The sequence below is a fragment of the Solanum lycopersicum genome, chromosome 6 (assembly GCF_036512215.1).
Source record: "Solanum lycopersicum chromosome 6, SLM_r2.1".
In the NCBI taxonomy this organism is placed as follows: Eukaryota; Viridiplantae; Streptophyta; class Magnoliopsida; order Solanales; family Solanaceae; genus Solanum; species Solanum lycopersicum.
Window position 1 is genome coordinate 43,420,514 of NC_090805.1, and position 15,484 is coordinate 43,435,997.

At 34.5% G+C, this 15,484-nt stretch overlaps 2 protein-coding genes across 2 annotated transcripts; both read right to left on the reverse strand.

The window, feature by feature from the left end:
- Nucleotides 1–1,443: 1,443 nt before the first annotated feature.
- On the reverse strand, nucleotides 1,444–9,966 carry LOC101245556 (uridine kinase-like protein 1). The gene is made up of 14 exons (NM_001346128.1): nucleotides 9,560–9,966; nucleotides 9,085–9,176; nucleotides 8,450–8,519; nucleotides 8,173–8,291; nucleotides 7,597–7,693; nucleotides 6,402–6,481; nucleotides 5,809–6,003; nucleotides 5,434–5,517; nucleotides 5,273–5,333; nucleotides 3,898–3,958; nucleotides 2,519–2,612; nucleotides 2,375–2,447; nucleotides 1,922–2,004; nucleotides 1,444–1,840 (listed from the first exon to the last, which is right to left on the reverse strand). Exons 1-14 carry the CDS (start codon nucleotides 9,753–9,755, stop codon nucleotides 1,694–1,696), a joined length of 1,452 nt encoding a protein of 483 aa, NP_001333057.1. The 5' UTR covers nucleotides 9,756–9,966; the 3' UTR covers nucleotides 1,444–1,693.
- Nucleotides 9,967–10,717: 751 nt separating this feature from the next.
- LOC101245264 (large ribosomal subunit protein eL20) lies at nucleotides 10,718–13,148 on the reverse strand. Its single transcript, XM_004241758.5, has 4 exons — nucleotides 12,988–13,148; nucleotides 12,792–12,907; nucleotides 12,484–12,547; nucleotides 10,718–11,293 (listed from the first exon to the last, which is right to left on the reverse strand). Exons 1-4 carry the CDS (start codon nucleotides 13,000–13,002, stop codon nucleotides 10,952–10,954), a joined length of 537 nt encoding a protein of 178 aa, XP_004241806.1. The 5' UTR covers nucleotides 13,003–13,148; the 3' UTR covers nucleotides 10,718–10,951.
- Nucleotides 13,149–15,484: the final 2,336 nt, after the last annotated feature.

Genomic DNA, 15,484 nt, shown 5'->3' on the forward strand with positions numbered 1-15,484 from the left:
GGAGACATCATTTTTCTATGGGCTATACAATTACAACCTAACTCTTTTTTTTTTGGAATAGGGCACAAAAATTCTTTTTTTTTTCAACAAAAAAAATTATTTTTGTTATTCTAGTGTTAGGGGGATAATTATTAAATCTTTTACGACATAATTGGTGAAGTATTATGATATAAAAATATAAGTTTATGTTTCATCAAAAGTTGTTTGTTATTTTAGTGTCGATAGGTTTTATTTTGGGGTCTCTAATTTGTTTATGGAGTGATGGTTAAACTAATTTTGTTGGATGGAATATATGGAGCGTTAGTTACTCAAGAGCACTCACGTTCAAAAGATGAAAGTTGTGAAATGATCGATGTGTGGATATATTAGGAGATATACTATTAGAAATGAGGATATCTATGACAACATGTAAGGGCTTTAATGGAGGACTAGATGGAGTAAGCTAAGTTGAGATGATTCACACATGTGAAAAGCAAATGTTAAATTGGACTTTGGAGGTGTGAGAGGTTGGTCATAAATGATTTTAGGAGAGATAGAGATAGACTGAGAAAGTATTGAAAAGATGAATAAATAAGACATGACAGAGTTTCAAGTGCCAAAAACATAACAAAAAATAAAAGGGCGTGAAAGACATTGATTAGAATAAAAGATTAGTACATACGTGTGTTGTCATCAACATTTGATTCATATTAGTAATCACAGTATGTTGAAGTTTCTTTCCCATCAATTCATGTTACTATTTGTTGTTCCTTATACGTCAATTATTGAATTATTCTTCTGTAGTTTATGACGGTCCAAAGTAGAGATAAATTATGGGTATGATCTATTCTTTCCACACTCCACTTTGTTAGATTTTCTTCTTCTTCTTCTTGTTAGTTAATTAATATATTGATGAGCAAATACTAAAAACCACATAATTTTTTTTAAAAAAAAATATACAGCCACCCACAATAGGGATATGTTATGCGAATGACCCAACTTGATATATTTTACTGCAGAAATAGTTTGTATTGTGTATACCTTGGCATTCTTATGTTTTGATGATAGATATGTAATAGAAAATCACTCCTATTGTATGAAAGATACTATTTGTACCACTTAAATTATAGGTTTTGTAATTATTCAAAAAACTCTAAACTATAAAATCATAACAAGAAATCACAACTAGCATGCACCTCAATTATTCTACGGTGCACATGCTATGATCCACTCGAATAACACTACCACCAAGATTATGCAGATACGAAGACAACTCACACAAGCATTTCTATCCACTTCCAAGTCTATTGCACCTCTAACACGTCTGCCTGTTCAGTCTAGCGAAAGTGAAGGTACTATATTTAAGAGGCGAGCAGTTTCAAAAGTGCAGAGGACACAAACACACGGCTCAAATGAGTTCAAATTTGCAGCCATCTCAACCAACAGAGCATTCAAAATAACTGATTCACATTTAAAGAGAGATGCATGTTTCAAATTAAGCAATATGTGCTTCAATATAGCAAGAGGCCGTTTAGATTTTACATCGACCGACATCCATTAAGAATTTCCAGTATCAGTGTTCTCTATACTTGTGCTGAAATAGTTGATAAACCAGAAAAAAAGAGATCACAGATCTCCCCAATTGGAGGGTTCTAAAGTTCCTATTTAAGAGCGAGCACATCAATACTGAGACTCTTTGCAGAATGTGTAGTTATCAGTCATCAGTGCCAAAGTACCGATCACCAAACTCTCCCAAACCTGGAATGACACGGTACTCTTCATTTAAACTCTGATCAATCTCTGACGTGACAATTTTTAAAGAAGGGAATCGTTTGCAAACACAATGTATTCCTTCAGGTGCCTACAGGAAAAGATAGCACAAGTCAATACATGGTGAAATGCAGTGCAAATATCTCTGACGTACAAAGAGGCAGTAACTCACAGAGATGAGGTTTAGGAAAATAATGTGGGATTCTGGAACTCCTTTCTGTATGAGCAGTTCAATTGCCTGGTTAGCAGAATTACCTTCACAGGAAAAATCATATATAATCAAATTCTATTTTTTTAATCTACAAGAGCAAGTCAAGAAAACAACATTTCGTCCCCAGACCGGGTAAAAGAACTCAAGTAACTGCACTGTTACTATATTTTAATCTCTGGAGTCCTGATCCACATAACTAACATCCTCTTTCCCCTTAATTTATCTTTCCACAATACTAAAAGCAAAAGAGGAAGGATTTCCCAGTCCCAAAGTAAACAATGGATATAAGAAACTGAGATCACCTACAGGAGAAAACAAACTCTTTCAACAAGTAGGAGATTTGGTTTCCCAAACAAATGATCGTCACATGGGAAATTCCAAAAGCTAGATGTCACGGGTTCCAAAATACATTACCTGTAGCAAGTACCGGGTCCAGAAGCAGGACATGCCGCTCTGATATGTCTTTTGGAAGCTTTTCATATATGAGCTGCTCAGATGCAATTCACCACATTAGCCATGGTGTCCTGTCAATGTGGAAACAGAAAAGGAAAAGAATACCTGTTTCCCATTGTCACCATCACGGTGGATCAGAATTTTCCCAATTTTAATACCCTTACAGCAAGCACGAAGTGCATTTTCCATGCTTTCACCACTGCATATAAACATAAATATTACGCAAATGAGTTGGTCCTGAATATAAAGCAGAGATCCCAATGTACAACATTAAACCACTTTATGGATGCATAAATACCAATAAACCAGGACTATCCCACCACATTTATTTTCCAAACCCTAATAGAATCAATTACACCTCATGACCCAGTAATCCAAAATGTAACATAATGATACGAAACTGTGATTTACACCCTTTTTTGTAAGGTTTGTCTCTACATCCCTTGTTCAAAATTCTCAGTAGTCAAATCAGTGCTGATTAAGAACTAGAAAAGTGGTCCTATCCGGAGAATACACTAGTATATGTTCTTCGACAGCTAACTAAGGAGACAAGATAGAATCAAAAGGAAAAGAAAATTTTGGGAAGCTGTCCCAGTGTCATACATTACTTGAACTAAGAGGGGATATCATTTACAAAAGTCTTGAACAATTCAAAGAATTCAATTTCCTGTATCTTTACCTATGTGCAACTATCAAAACTCCCAAGTCAATTATGATAATTTCCTTTCTGGAATTTTCACAAACACACACGCACACACATCACTATTCAAAGGGCGATATACTCTCACATTTGTCAACAAGTGAACTTATATAGCATCAATGGTTTACTTTCAGACCCATTTCCGATTTACAATAATAAAATTTCTTCACTAGCCTTGACATCTTGCATGGACAATTATCTCACCCGATTTAGGATCGGCGGAGTTTAAAGAAAATTAAATTATAAACAAACTGTTTATATAGGAATCTGTTTATACACATGTTTGGAAAGTATAGCAAGCTAAAGGTAAATTCTCCTTGTCTTTCTTCTGACAAGGAGACAACTTTATGACAGTGATTAAAAAAATGCAAAGTAAAACCAAAAAAAAATTACAGTTATATATTTGAACTCCCATACTTGTAACATATCTATGGGGGTACAATTCCCTTGGAAGAAGGCTCATTATACGAGAGTCAGATCTTAAATGATTTAACTTAACTCAACAAAAACACATGAAAAGCAGAGAAAAAAGGAAGTATCACTTTGCTTGGCACAAGTCTAGAGTGGAGACTAGACAGAGGAAGAACTAATTTTTCTCACTGGAGGACAGAAACCCAACAAATCAGTAATTGGTCATACTTGCGCTAACACGTGAAGAGATCCACTGAATTTTTTAAAAAAATGAAGAGATATCTAGCTCAGTGCAATTTCAATTCCTTCTTTATCTTTAACCAGGATATATCCCAGGATGAAGAAACCTTGTTAATGACTGATCTAATCTCACCTTCGAATAATGGATACCCCACACAACTTTTTGCAAAAATCAACACCAGTGTATACTGACCCTGTAACCGAATCAAGCAAAAATATGAGTTTGGTTTCATATACAGTAGACATATGCAACAGAAAATTGAGAAGTAGCACAATCACTAATAAACGGCTACAACAAGAAGTTTTTGTCAACCCAACATTCAGAAAGTAAGGAAGAGAGAGAAACGATAAGTAGGTTATGAACATCAACTGATCAAAGAGCACATTTGAAGAAGATTCAAGTAGCACACAGAGAATAATATGACAGAAGGCCATATAACCAGCCCAACTTACTTAGAATTGAGGTGTAGATGTTGTACTAGTTGTTACGAACATAAAAAAACTAAAAATTTCTAATGAACACAGATAATCCCCAACTGTTTGGGAAAAGAGCTTAGTTGATTGATTGGTAATTTTTAAGGGGCGAGTGGAAAAGCAAAGATGACCCTGAGAAAAGAACTCATTAATCCTCCAGATAGTTACAAGATTTGATGAATAGATGGTTCCTACAAATGGAAAAGTACTCATGAGGAAATATCTGGTCAAGCACTTCTTTTGATGGAAATGGATCGAAAACATTTTTAGTTCTTCCATAAGAGACTCCCTTTGTCCCTATTTTGTGGGGCACTTCCCTTTTTAATTTGTCACAATTATATTTAGGAATAATTTAATTTTAAAATTCTCATTTTACCCTTGGGTTCGTTGTTTGGTATGGAGGATGGAATTAGTATCCCATATACATTAATATATTATGCATAACTTATCGCATCACTATAGTACAAATAATCTTGGGACTAACTAATAACCCTAACAAAATGCAGGATAAAATGATCTTGCATTTTATCCCAGAATTATTATCTCTTATCCTAATACCAAAAGAACCCCTTAATAAGATGATTTAAAACCACACAAACATTGATGCTTGTTGTAAACCACAAGTTTCAGAAGTCTCCCTAACTTTCTTAAATACCATGCCCAATCAAAGGGTGTCACATAAATTGAATTGGGACAGAGGGAGTAACACTTATTTAAGCAGCATAGGGCTTCTTGAATGATAAAAAATCTACATCTAATCATGATACAAGGTAGTCAAATGCCTCTAGAAAACCTGTATAGGATTTGTGCTCTCACTTCATAAACCACACAACTTATAACCAAATTATTAATTCCTAGTATATTCAAAGTAAGTAATAGACAGGATCATTCTTGATCCATTCTAAGAATTAATAATCAGGATCAGTCTTGTCTCCTCAAAGAAGTAACAATTCTGCACGCAATGTAATGATAGATAAACTGAAAAAGAGAAAGGTAATTGACTTCAGATCATATAGAATGCCTTATGAACATACCTGTTGGAGTGACTATTTGCTTCTCAGTGAAGGGCAAATGGCCAAGACCATGCTCCACAACCTGAAAAAAAGTTCATCCAGATTCCCTTCTAAGTCCTCACTCTAGAAATTAAGCGTTGTAAATCATGTTAAGCCCAAAGTGCTTTAGAACTGTGACTTACCAGACGAATAAGACGATCAGAATAAAAAACAAAATCATGCTTTGAAATCTCCTTATCTCGAATTAATGTATGCATACCCCTAATCTGCAATAGAGACAAACAGAAGGCAATGTCTATTACTAGTAGAAAAACATACAGAAGTCACCAACTTCACCAATTAACTAAACCTAATTGTTAGGCAAATTCTTCATCTTTTCATTCGAGATACATGAATAATCTTCTCTGTTGACTTTTTATCCTTACACATCCCACTTAACTTTGATTAAGCCCAGAAGTAAATTATGCTAACCTTCGGAAACTAAATGATCTCCATATTAGCTAACAAATGGGAACGCATTGCTAGTTCCCTAGCATAATAAAGAGTAATGAGCATACCTGGAAAGTTGACTGAATAACATACACATTCGGATATATCTTGCAAAGATCATGCTGACCAAGCTTTGTGCGAATATGTTGGACAATCAAGTCAATAGCAACATGGTTATCACCTCCTCTAGGTATGATAACATCAGCATACTTCTTCGAAGGAAGGACAAAATCATCAAAAGCAGGCTTGACAAACTTCGCATACTGCATGATTGAGAGAAAAAATTTAAGATTTTCCGAGTCATTTATCTTACACTGTACCTTAAAGCCATATAAACAGGATTAATATACACACGAGTTCAAACTTTTAAGAACACGTCAATCTTGAATAACGACCAAATATCTGAAAAAAAAGAGAAATTATCTCATATTAAGGAGATTTGAAATTCTTAACAAATACCCATTCATAAGATATTATCCAAAAAATAAAGATAGTATTTGAATTTCGAACTCAAAAACAAGGATACCAGTTAGCTTTTCCCCTTCCAAATTTAAATAACTTCTAGCGCACAGGTGAAAAACTATGGCTTAGTTAAGAGAGAAAATAACCTAGATTACTTTTAAGGACCAAGTATGAAATACTTCAAGAAAGGAAAGCTTGCCTGTTCAAGTACTGAGTTTATGTCTCTACCTCTCTCCACTGTGTCACGTCTTATTCTACGAGCAAGCCTCACGTCAGCATCTAGCATAAAGCAATTATAACCGTAAAGCGCAATCATGACTAAGAAAAGTGATATCTGGCAATATAAGGTCAGAATTTCCAATAAGAGAAAAGCATCAAGATAATTTCAATGGGGTAAAACTAAAGAATACTCAAAAAGGCTAAAGTGTTTGCAAAAACACTCCCTTCTAGAACAGTAAGAACTTCTAAGCTAAAGCGATTCCAGAAGAAAAAGATTAACACAATCCTGGTAGTCTACTTTACCACTAAAGGGCCTTAAAGCAAATTATTACTAGCTCCCCTTAAATAACTCAAACAACTTTGGTAACATGTAGGTTCAAAATATATCTTTTACTTATTTACTACTACTTTTTGTGTGTTTATGGTTTGACATGAATTGAATATCATATAAGAAGTGATCTAATAAGTCCGATTTTAGCTAAAGTTGAAACCGAAACTAGATATAAATATTTGCCTTAGGTTGGATAAATAATGGAGTTTAATTGTACTTTACTGTATATATGTCACGGGAGATGTGCAGAAGTAATGCTTCCCACAACTTGCTTGGCAAATGATTGCTTCTAATTACCTAGTGAAAGATTTTGTTCCTCACATAGGACTGTAGATTAGACATTGATGAAATCATTTTAGTCGGGGTGAAACAGAATGATTATGGAACCATGCTAGATCACAACCTGGAGATTCTGACTTTCAGTCTAACCATGATAAGGTGCTACCAAAAGTCAAACCTATTATCGATGATTATTTCAGCAATCAATGCTTGAAAATGATGAATTTAACTGTCCAGACAATAACTTGGTCAACTCTTCTTCTTTTCTAAAATCTAGAAATCAGCCACATCTAGAATATTTTTGTGGGGAGTTACAGAAGTGAATGATAAGTTGATAAACATAAACCTGTCATATTGGATCGCACTGTCCATTAAAGAATAAAACTTAAAATCCTTTTTTGGAACTAGAAGCAAATGAAGCTTATAAGCTTGATGGAACGCGCATGAAAAGTAAAAGAACTCTGATGGCAACAGAAACATGGATGACGAATGATAAGCTGGGATGGAGATGCAAAAGCATGACATCATGTAACAGAGCGCCAAAATTAATTAAAGAAGCGGGAACCTGTATCAACAAAGATCTTCATACTCATCAGATTGCGAACACGTGCATCATGAAAGACAAGAATACCCTCCAAGATGATAACATCAGATGCATTTACCTGGCATAATTTACATGCTAGAGATTTGTTAAGTTGCAAAAGAAAAGAATAAACGAATACAAAAGAAACTTAACAAGCAAGCTGTACGCATTATTGCTCTTCTTAAGAGAAACAGAAGCGCAATATCTTATAGACCCGTGAAAAACAAAACTAATGGGCGAGTCATGTTAAATGGAAGAACTGTGTGGTCATCCAGACATAAGTTGATACAAATGAACTGGGAAAATCTAGTTACTCCTATAAAGGATGTGCCGATAGGCAATAAGCTTAAAGGTCTTAATTGATCCTTTGTAGCAATAAGAACCGAGATTCAAGTAAAATCAGCAAATCCAAAAACATGTAGTAGACAAACTCAAACTTAAAACAACTAATGCTGTCCAATGACCTTAAATGAGAAGCATAGTGTGAAATGTTCGCATGCAAAAAGAGAAAAGGAGGGAAACAGAAAAATGCTACAGTAATATGGTACAAATACATACCTGGCGGAAGCTATCTGAACATCTCTGATGGGTTTTAAAGTCATAAATTGGAACTTGGACCGACATCCCAGATTTTAACTTTTCAACACACTCTAAGAGCTGCTCAGTGTCAAAGGCATCTGAAAGTAAATCATATATTATTTGGGAGTTAGAACTCATGCTCCTGCACATAATAGCGCCAGAGGTTTCTTGACTGAAAACTAAATCAAGTAATGAAAAGAACAGGAGCCCTTATTTCCAGATCTTCACCAGTTAAAAAGTTGCATCTATGCATTACCTGGGTGATCAAAGTTATATTCATGGACATGTTTCATTTCTTCGAGCGTCAAACCGCGGTAGAATGAGTCCTGCATTATCATCAAAATTATGTTCTTAAAATTAAATGTTTCGAACTTCTCCACAGATCTCCCTGGATGAAGATGATCAACATGCATAGTGATGTGGTACCCATACACATTATTTTACTTTATTTTTTGATAAAGTAATTAAATGATATTAGAAAGCATCAAGAAGATGCGATGTTACAAAAGCACAGTGCGCAAGAAAGCTGCTCCAAACAGAAAAATATGGGGCTAGATTGGCAAAAACTTGTGAAACACTCAACAGGGAACCCTACTAGTCTACTGTACTATAGATAGGGAACTAACAAAATCCAAAAGGTTATCCACACTGTTTACATTAGCAAAAAAGTGCCAGCTAAATAAACTAACCAGACAATGGTACCCATACCCATTATCTTGTAGCCATTGGAAAATCTAGTATCATACTCAAGCATACCAACATTAATGGCATAATGCAATCCAATTTAGGAGGAATGCATTCCTTTTCTTCTCTCTTTATTTATTTATATTTATTATAACTTGGTAAATCAAGTCACAGATATATTTTGTGTGGCTTTGACCTGAGACGTACCTGATTAATCAGCACGACACGATGATCATGAAGTTGTTGGATGATCATGTCACACACAGTAGTCTTACCCGACGCCGTTCCTCCAGAAACCCCTGTTCATAAAATAATAGAAGAAATATAAGGCCAAAATCATTATAGTAGAATTTCCATGAACAAATCATTAAAGTAAAAACAACAGCTAAACCCTAAAGAGTGCAATATAGATATATATATTTGGAGGAAGGGGTTTAATAGTTGAATATCTGTTCTCCTTTATTCTGGGCCATTATAAGTAGGTAAATTGTACACGGAATTCTTAAACTAATTGCCACATTGCAATCAAATCAGTCAATCAACCGATCGAAATTTCGAAACGAAGTAGAGTACAAATAAAGCAGAACAGATACTGAAAGGCAACCACAATTTAGTCAAAAATAAATACGTATTTGATTCGCTCAAACAAGTTGAAGAATTAACAGAAAATTGGAGAAATTACCGATGACGAAAGGCTGTTTAGGAGCAGTGGAATCAAGAGGGGTAGGGGTTGAGAAATGAGTGGGGGTAGGAGTAGCACGGGGAGAAGATGAAGAAGAAGTGAGAAGTCCATCAACTCGGAGACCGGAAAAGTGTGCACCAGAAGCTGCCTCCATCACGTAATCTATCGCCGTTGTTTCCTCCGGCACCGGCGACATAATTGCTTTTTATATTTTTCTTTTTTCTTTCTTGTTTGCGAAAGCCAGAAAACAATTAGGTAAATAGTCAATGGTGAGAATATTTTTTAGTATCAGAAACAAACTTAACTTACCTACTACTATTATACTTATTTTTTAGAATATGCTCTTACAAATCCATTTCATTAACCTAGTAGACTAATTGTAACATAAGAGTAAAAATGGTAAAATGAAAAAAAAAAAATCGTGAGAATTGGTTATGTTTAAAAATAAACAACTTAGCCAATAAAATAGTATTTGGTGTGATGGATCTTATATATTTCCCTCATTTAGCATGTGTTTTTGTTTGTATTATTTTTATTTTGAATTAGTAGAGGAAATACCAATCTCTAATATTGAGTACACATCATCTCGTCTAATGTTACACATACTCTAGCTTCCGAGATTTCTCCTAAAATTTCATAAATATGGTACAACTCCCAGAATGATATTTCTGTGTTCTCCATACTAAATCAACACAACTTTGGCTAAGTCATTGTTCCCCATGCAGAGGCTGCAAGCAGTATCATTAGTTTTAGGTTTCAAACCTATTTGTAAGGGACGCAAACCAGCATCCACACAACTGGGGCATTCTCCAGTTTATATATTTATTCTGGAATTTTTAGTACAAATATAAAATCTACACAAAAGCTAGTGGGTTTACCCGAACCCCCATTCTTCACTGTAGCTCCGCCGTGAATTGTTCCATGGCACTCTGCTTGAATATCAATACCAAAAGATGAAACTAAAACAAGCACAAGGGGCAACCAAAGTGCAGCCAATTTCACCATACATTCTCCGTTTATCTGAGAAAATGGTCACATTGGCTTCTTTGCCCAATACCATCTGTTTATCAGACTAGTGGTACCATGCAACCCAACTCTAAGCATCAAGTTGACACCAATTGTATCATAGTAGTAGCAATAGCAGCAATCACAAAACAATAACAAAATTCCAAAAAATTAACAAACCAACCATGACAGAACACATAACCTGGAACTGGAACTGTTGAAGCAAACAACTTAAGAACTCAGAAAGGAGAAACTTTTAACTGTCGGATACCTAGAGTTATAAGGAAAAAAGGACAAATGTTTCCATTAATGCCAAACTGGCAAACTAGTGCAACAAAATTAGCATGAATTCTAAGTTGCTTCTCAATAAACTTATGACCGAACATGTTACATGAACAAGTTGGGTTTTGTAGCCTTGTAAGTAGTCTTGAGTTTCCTGGATGGTGGTCTGACTTTCTTGAACACCAAGGGGAACTTGATTTTGGAGTCATGGAACTGCTTGGTGCTCTCCCTCTTGCACAGTTTAGCTGGAATAGTGGCCGTCTTAATGATCTGGATGCAGTGATGGCGGACCCTGTGACGTGAAGCCATCTCTGTGTACATCTGTTCCACAGCTCCATTCAATGTGGTATCACGGTACTCCTTGTACATGTTGTGGTACCCAGTGCGACTCTGATAACGCAACCAAATGCCGTAATTCTTGATCTTAGTAGGATACTTCTCAAAGATCTACAGAGAAAAACATAATATTTCAGTCGATCATACAAAAAAGTCTTATGCCACTTTAAAGTGAAGTTCAAAAAATTCCTCAACGGGGTGTTTGGTCAAGTTGCCCCTCACTCTCCAATCTCCCATCGACTTATCAATAAAAAACACACATTTCCAAACTTGCTCCCTCAATATAATGATTGCTTCCATCATTAAACTTGTCATAGAAACTTTGACCCATCATCTCCAAGATGTGTGTGTGTATGAGTAATATCACCAGAAAAACCTCTTTTGTCATGCAAAATAGCAAGAGTGTGTGTGTGTGTGTGTGTATATACATATATATATATATATATGTTAAGTTCTAGATTTAAGAGCGCCAAGCATCACCAGCAAATTGTACGAAAGCAACTGCACAACTCAAAACCGATGCATTCTGGTAAAACTAAAAACTTCCAAAAGGAAACTAGGCAGAGCAGTTCAACAATAAGAGTTGTTGCAACTTGTAATAGCAGGAATCATTTAAGGTGGCTCCTAATAAAAAAGTTTGAAACATGAATAAAGCCAGGAAGGCTGGCTTGGACACTGTTGTTGAAGAAAAACTGGCAAGCGGAAGATAAACCCAGCAAACCCCCTCAAATTGACTAATATGTAATCAACATAGAAAAAATAGCAAGTGACATTAGCAACACAAGGTTTCCAAACATGTTTTTTATACCTGTAATATCATGTCGTATAAAGAGAACTGTTTTCACAGGGTCTTAACGAAAGTGTCCTTTACACTCTACTTGGCAGGTCGACAGTCTAGAGCTCATCTCTAGGACATCAGGTACACAAATCCAACAAGATAGTTCTTGCTTTCCTAATTAACTGACTAAAAAAGATGCAAAAATAATGAAGAAAAGAAGGCAATAGATGTTTGGCGAAACACAAAATCAATTTGAGGAACTGAGAAAACAACAGCTTGCCAATGTGAGCTTTTTTAAAGCACCAGCCCAAAATAAACTAGTGGCAAACTAATACTAACATGATCCTCTGATAAATCCAACTAATCCAGTGTTGAGAAATAGTTGATTGCTAATTATACTTCAATGTCATAGCTTTGACATGAAAACCCAAATATATATAAAAAGACATATTTATGCATTGAAAATCATATCCATCCATCCATGAAAGACACACACATAGAAGTGTAAATATACACACCATACCTCATTAATAGCAAGCATCTGCCCGTTGCTCTTCTTAACCTTCTTCAGCTTCCTCAAAAAATACCTTTTTTCCAGTAAATCAACGAACATTCATTCAGTATAATCACTTCTCAATACACATTAAACTACCTAATAATATGATTCTGGTACCCAAACATTAAGCTTAAACTAAACATATAATTGAAATTTTTTTAAAACTATACATAACCGTAATAAGTTCGTATGCACTAGCTACTTCGGCGATTATACATTAATACTAAGAATGCGATCATCGCCAAAAATGAATAGTTGAGTGGACCGTTACTCACCAGAACTTGGATTTCGCACGGACCTCATTGGTAGCCCAAAGCTTCATGCGGTAGATCTTTGGGTGTTCATCGGTCTCTGATGGGAGAGCTCTACCCACCACCTGGTACTGATGAAACTGCAAAGAGAAGAAACAACGCTAATATTAACCACTGAACCATGAGAAATGGGAAAAGAAAAGCATGTCTAACACCTTACTTTGAAGGTCACCATTTTCAGTGCCGTTCTCTCTCTCTCTCCCTCTCCCTCTCAAGCTGCTCTTTGTCCGTCTGTTGCGATGGCGAATGAAGGATTAGGGTTTTTGTTTGGAAATTTACAAAAACCCATCGTGATCTGGGCTAGGAAATGGGCCAGCCCAGACGCAAACCTGGCCCAATATATTTATTTGCGTAAACTATTCCTTCATAAACGGAGAAGTCCAGTAAACCAACAGTATTTGTATTTTTTCCCTTAATGGGACACATTGTAACATCGGAAAATTATATATAATAGTAAACTAATAACCTAAAATAAATAGAATAGCTACGGTTTAATTTATTTATGCTCCATATCAAATGTTTGCAAAAAATTGTCAGGCGCCTATCTCCCAAATATCTCGCTCGCCACTCTCCTCCAATATCTCGCTCGCTTCCTCACTTTTTATACAAACACAAGTGTATAAAAATTGTTTCTAATTGTATAAAGCAGAGAAAATTGTATAAATACATATATTTTTGTTCCCCTCTCTTCCCTCTTCCAGATCTGGCTCGCCACTCTCCCAAATATCGCTCGTCACCCTTGCCTTTCTCACTTATACAAACAGAAGCGAAATGTATAAATTGTGTTTCTATTTTGTATAAATCGTGAAAAATTTGTATATACACATGCAAGTACATATATTTTCGTCCTATACACTTATAATTATACAATAAAAGTACTTCCCTACCCAGTTTCTTTTGTCTTTCTCTCTTTCTCGTTTTATACAATTTTCAAATTGTGTCTAATTTCTCTCTTTCTCGTTTTATACAATTCGATTCAATTGTATATTCCTGGTCAAGTCTCTTTTGTCTTTCTCTCTTTCTCATTTTATACAAATTGAAACTGTATATAATCGTTCTATACACTTATAATAATACAATTCGTTTTATACACTTCGCTTTTATACAGTTCTCTGCCCAAGTGTCTTTCTCTTTCTTGTTTTATACAATTCATTTTATACAATTTGCTTCAACTGTATATGTATAGCCATTTGTACAGTTTCTATGTTTGCTATATAGTGCAATTATGCAAACTTGTTATAGCATACAAATATGAATTTTTTATTTGTTATATGTGAAAGTTGCCCTTTTATCATTACTGATTTAATGTATATTTTTTAATTGTTTCTTTTTTAAAAAAAGAGAGATGTGAATCAGTAATATAACCGAGTGGTTAATGAAGTCAGAGGTTGAAAATTATGAGATTTAGATGTAGTTGTTTGTTGTGGAGGTGGCAAATATATTGTAAAATTAGTAAAGATGCACACAAGTTGGTCCAGACATCATGATAAAAAAAAATGTAGTTTAACTCACCATATCTTATGGGTTGTCTTGATCAATTGGGACACACTCGAGCCTTGTATAATGTCCTTATTTGCCTTGTTATTTACTACTAGAAATTGATAATAAAATTAATCGTGAATTTAATAAAGAAACACCGATTGATGGATGGATTGACGACTTAGCTAGTGACCTATAGAGCTCTTATTTACCTAGTAGAGAAAAGGTAGAACCAACACTTTAAATTTTACGATTTGTTGAACATATTTTCTCAAGAATCATAAGACTTATAATATATTAACGTTAAATCATGATAAAAACATGGATTATTAAGAGTTAACAGCAAAACAAGAAAAATCCAGCTAACAATCGATGCCCAAGTCAAACAATAAAATTTGGGTATGTATTAATTTCTCTATGTCATAACATGGTTTGTTGAAAATAAAGTTGTTATTAAGAGGTTACAGTTTCAAAGGTATGTAAAGGTATATGCCTAATAAGCCTGGTACTTTTTATTGTGATTGATAAAATCTTTTTGTTAACATTACAATAACCAAACTTTATCCATTACAAATAGCATTATTCTATTGCTTTTTATGTTTCAAAATAGTTGTCACGTTTCACTTTACGAAAGTCAATTTGATTAATATCCAAAACTAAATTAAGCTTGTCTATATCATACCACTTAAGAAGCGGAAGCTATAAGATCGAGCACTAACTATCATAAGATGGTGGTGATATTTTCCATAGTCAATCACTGTATAATAAACTAATATGATCAATAAAAACAGACAAAGAACTCCTAAATATAAGTGAAAAGATCTAGATGATCCTAAATCAAATGAAATATAATCAAATTTAGATAGTGAAATCTAGATCTTAGTCTAGGCAATCAATATTCTTTAATGTATTAATATAGTATTATCTCCTAACACAATTCAATATATAATAGTAATAAAAATAGCATAGCTAGCTAGAACAAGAAAAATTACCAAATAAATAAAAATACCCCATGTAAACTAGAGTCAATTGTCCTACATCATATTCAATTATATATCAAATATTTTACTTCGAAGAAATCTACATAAATGAAAATAATATATGAAATTTCCCCTACTTTTATATTATCATTGTAATTATCATTAATTTGTATACTATAAACTCCTAAGTGAGGCTAA

What these genes read in the sequence shown, in the direction of transcription:
- LOC101245264 (XM_004241758.5), bottom strand. An exon ending in CGTGCGAAATCCAAGTTCTG is followed by an intron (nt 12,548 to 12,791) that starts GTGAGTAACGGT and finishes ACTGGAAAAAAG; the next exon opens with GTATTTTTTGAGGAAGCTGA. An exon ending in AGATGCTTGCTATTAATGAG is followed by an intron (nt 11,294 to 12,483) that starts GTATGGTGTGTA and finishes TTTTCTCTGTAG; the next exon opens with ATCTTTGAGAAGTATCCTAC.
- LOC101245556 (NM_001346128.1), bottom strand. Translation starts at nt 9,755, where the DNA reads ATGTCGCCGGTGCCGGAGGAAACAACGGCGATAGATTACGTGATGGAG. An exon ending in TAAACAGCCTTTCGTCATCG is followed by an intron (nt 9,177 to 9,559) that starts GTAATTTCTCCA and finishes TTTTATGAACAG; the next exon opens with GGGTTTCTGGAGGAACGGCG. An exon ending in GCAAATAGTCACTCCAACAG is followed by an intron (nt 3,959 to 5,272) that starts GTATGTTCATAA and finishes ATTCGGTTACAG; the next exon opens with GGTCAGTATACACTGGTGTT.